At 40.7% G+C, this 3,410-nt stretch overlaps 1 protein-coding gene across 1 annotated transcript in view; it reads right to left on the bottom strand.

The window, feature by feature from the left end:
• kcnh7b (potassium channel, voltage gated eag related subfamily H, member 7b) overlaps positions 1-2,433 on the bottom strand; it is a 34,223-nt gene extending 31,790 nt beyond the window's left edge. The window contains exons 1-2 of the mRNA XM_087173772.1: positions 2,078-2,433; positions 1,475-1,705 (exon numbers count right to left, since the gene is read on the bottom strand). Of these exons, the coding sequence (XP_087029898.1) occupies positions 1,475-1,705; positions 2,078-2,153 (307 nt within the window). The 5' untranslated portion in view covers positions 2,154-2,433. The remainder of the gene's footprint in view (positions 1-1,474; positions 1,706-2,077) is intronic.
• Between the last annotated feature and the right edge of the window lie 977 nt (positions 2,434-3,410).

Genomic DNA, 3,410 nt, shown 5'->3' with positions numbered 1-3,410 from the left:
AATCTATTTTAGCAGAGTAGCAGCTGGCTCTTGGTTTCTTCATGATTAGAAAAAAAAAAAAAAAAAAAAAAAAGGCTCAGCTGATGGCTGCTGATAGTAGATTAAACATGTATCCATGGCCTAGAATCTAATCAAACTCACAATTAAAAATTAAAACCCTGGCTCCTTATGATTAAATAAAATATTACGCCCCCCCCCAGCTTAGACTCTTTACATTCAGCACTGCTGTTCTGTACATGTCTTGGAAGTTATCACTGAGCAAATAATATGAGCTCAAAGCATTAATAAACGCACGGCCTCTCTTGGTACAAACACTGGTGCAAAGATAAACGGGAAAAAGCATGTTGTTGTTGTGTTGCTCTACAAGAGGAGTACCTTCGGACTGACTCTATACAGCTATGTCATGCTGACCATAAAAAGCTCATGTGAGAGCATGGCAGGAGGTGGTCAATCCGGGGATTTATGCCACTGAGTGGTAACATCGTAATAATTCTCTCTGACTCAGGATTGCTGTCTCTGCAGTACACCATTCATACCAGGACTGGGATTGGTCTAAAATGCATGACTAACACCAGTCTAGCATTAAAGGGAGAGCATTTTTCACGCATAGCTGGCAAAGCTGTACCCCCATCACATATACAGCAGTTTTGCAGATTAGTGGATTGATCCACTGCCTACTAAAGTTGCTAAAGTCAGAAAGCATGATCAACTTTACAAGGGTGAGCTCAGTCTCAACCATTGTCTCTCACTGTGTCCATCAAAGCACAAAAACTGTGCCTCATGTTATCATCTGATCTAGCACCTACTGCTTCATCCTATTTCTGTTCCTAGTTCAATATTAAATCCAAAACCAAGAAGAGCTGTGCACAATAATTTTGGCAGGCAGAGTTTTTTTTTTTCTTTTGGTGTCACCCTGGCACATGATGCTGTGAATCGAGGCAGGTGCCAAAAAGATGTGCCCCTTACTTCTACCTCTATGTTTCACAGTGTTCTCATATGGAGCTATTTACTGTTGTACCTGACACACTGACAGTGAGACCTCCTCTGTGCTGCACACATTACCATAATTGGAACCATTTTCAAACAGTAGCACTAAATATGAAGCATGTTTACGATGTACTGTTGTTTAGATCTGGATATTATATGCAATGTGCTGTTTGTTGTTCTGTTTGTTTGTTCTCTATTCATAACATTCCTGATGTGTTAGAGCAGCTCAAGGTTTCACATAAGACATGAATACCTCCAGCATAAACTTACAGAAAATAGTTATTTTAGAGCTGGCTTCCCTTCCTGTTTTTCTCTGTCAGGGGTAATGTGTGCTGTACATCTTGTAACTGCCTCTGGCTGACAGGCCACTTCATGAAATGGACATAGTGAGGAGCTGGAGTGGGCGCAACATGTCACAAAAGACCTCCCCTTGGCTTACAGGAATGCTGTGACAGCCACACTCTTGTGCCCTGAGTCACTGACTTACCATCCTTACGGTAGTAGGTGATCTCCACCTTGCGCTCCTCAGACCCGAGCACAGCCTGGGACACCTGGCTGATCGCTTCTTTGTCAGTCAGGACACCATGGAGGAAGTCACAGGTGCACGGCTTCTGCATGATGTCCGGTCGGGAGAAGCCTGTCATCTCACAGAAGCCATCGTTGCAGTAAATGATGGCACAGTTCTCCACCCTGGCATTGGCTATCACAAATTTCCGGTCTGCATGAGAAGAAAAAATATGCAGTGTTTAGCTACTGCCTGCTGTGGTATACATGACCTCACAGTGAATAAAGCCAATCAGCAATCAAGCTGATTGAGTTCATTGTCACTTCTTAAACATTTTCACTGATGTTATATAGAAAAATAAGCAGGCTACTTATGATTTTGTCCAGCACACCGCATATAAAAAAACTCAACAATTCAGCCTGTCTTTTGTTTATATTATAAGAAAGTCATCCTAAAGAACTATTTTATTACAGGAAAAACATTAATGTATCCACTGATTTCCCCCAATGAGTTCTTATTTGTAAAAACATTTACTTTGTAGGTTTCCCGAATCTGCTAGCAGAAAATGTACATGATCGTACTTACTCTGACCCTCGAATTTCCGAATTATTATTCCAAGGAATGTGTTTTGTGGCGCAACGTGACCTCTTCTTACAGGCATGTTTACACACAGAATATCCCACGACCTCCGGTAAAAGCGCCTTTACAAGTAAATCCCGAAGTTACAGCTGATGATGGCTCTTTGTGATGTTTCCTTTAGCAAAGACCATACTCGACACGAGCGCTCTTCCCACTTTAAATGACCTTCTTACTTCGCCGAGGAGTTCTTTAGCCCGCTTGTATGCCCGAGCATGTAAATGCCTCCTCGCCGAAACGCACGGAATCGGGGAGGATTGCTTGACTTAGACTCAGTTCGCAAAGCATTTCGCGTTGAGGATGGATGCGATCCTGACGTCCTCTGTAGAGCTGTGTTGGGCGCATACAGCGGACAGTGGTTGATATGCCAAGGGGAGTGACGTTGCTCCCAGGGGGCTTAGTTCCCTCCATCTCGGGTAAAGATAAGTCCCAGCCTTGTGCACCGAGACTGAGCATTATCGGAATATGCGCTTATTTGGAATTTTATTCCCCACAAGTGCTGCCCCGTGTGAAAAAACAGTTCGTTTTTCCCACACTGACCATGCACTTTTACTGAAGACTGATAAATTATAGTATATTTACAGTATGCAGTAGTTTCATACAATCAAAGCGTTGTTCCAGTTATGTAAGTGGACTCGTGAAAACACCACTAAATGTACCCATGTGTAATAATTCCTACTGGTTTGAAGTCTAAAGTAAAAACACAAGCATAATATATAACTACACTAAATGACTGAAATTATGCTGTAAATTGTATTTAAGCTCTTCTTTATTTGCTTCCTCCACTGGTAAATTAGCCTGATGAATATTTTAAGCCTCTTAAACAAGGAGTTAATGAGTTACTGTAAAGAAAAAAAATGTTCAACGTTCAGGGAAATATGGTTATTGGCCTTCTTCCCCAGCTCACCAATTAACATCTCATTAAAAACCCACAGTGTTAAAACTCTTTTTATGGTTTTACCATGACATGAGGTTATGGCATGACACTGATTGATCATCTACCTCTCAGCAAGAAAGCCCAAAAAATTTTTTCAAAATGTTAAAAAAAAACAAAAAAAAAACAATTCTTTTAATGAGCTCTTGTGGAATCAATGGAAATTTCTGTTTTCTTTTAATTAAAGATTCACTGAATAATTGATAATACATTTCGGTAATATTGTATTTTATTTTGAAGGCAAGATTGGGTTAGCTCCTACACAATGTAGCCTACAGAATTTTATGTCCAGCATTGCATATGTCAAACTTGTTTCTCAGAGGAAATTTGAATTGAGGGAAACTGGAC

This window comes from Seriola lalandi, unplaced genomic scaffold (genome assembly GCF_002814215.2).
Source record: "Seriola lalandi dorsalis isolate HSWRI2012SDOR001 ecotype SW California unplaced genomic scaffold, Sedor1 jcf7180002054279, whole genome shotgun sequence".
Taxonomy (NCBI): Eukaryota; Metazoa; Chordata; class Actinopteri; order Carangiformes; family Carangidae; genus Seriola; species Seriola lalandi.
The sequence above is the reverse complement of the archived record's forward strand: the minus strand, read 5'-3'. Positions and strand labels throughout refer to the sequence as shown.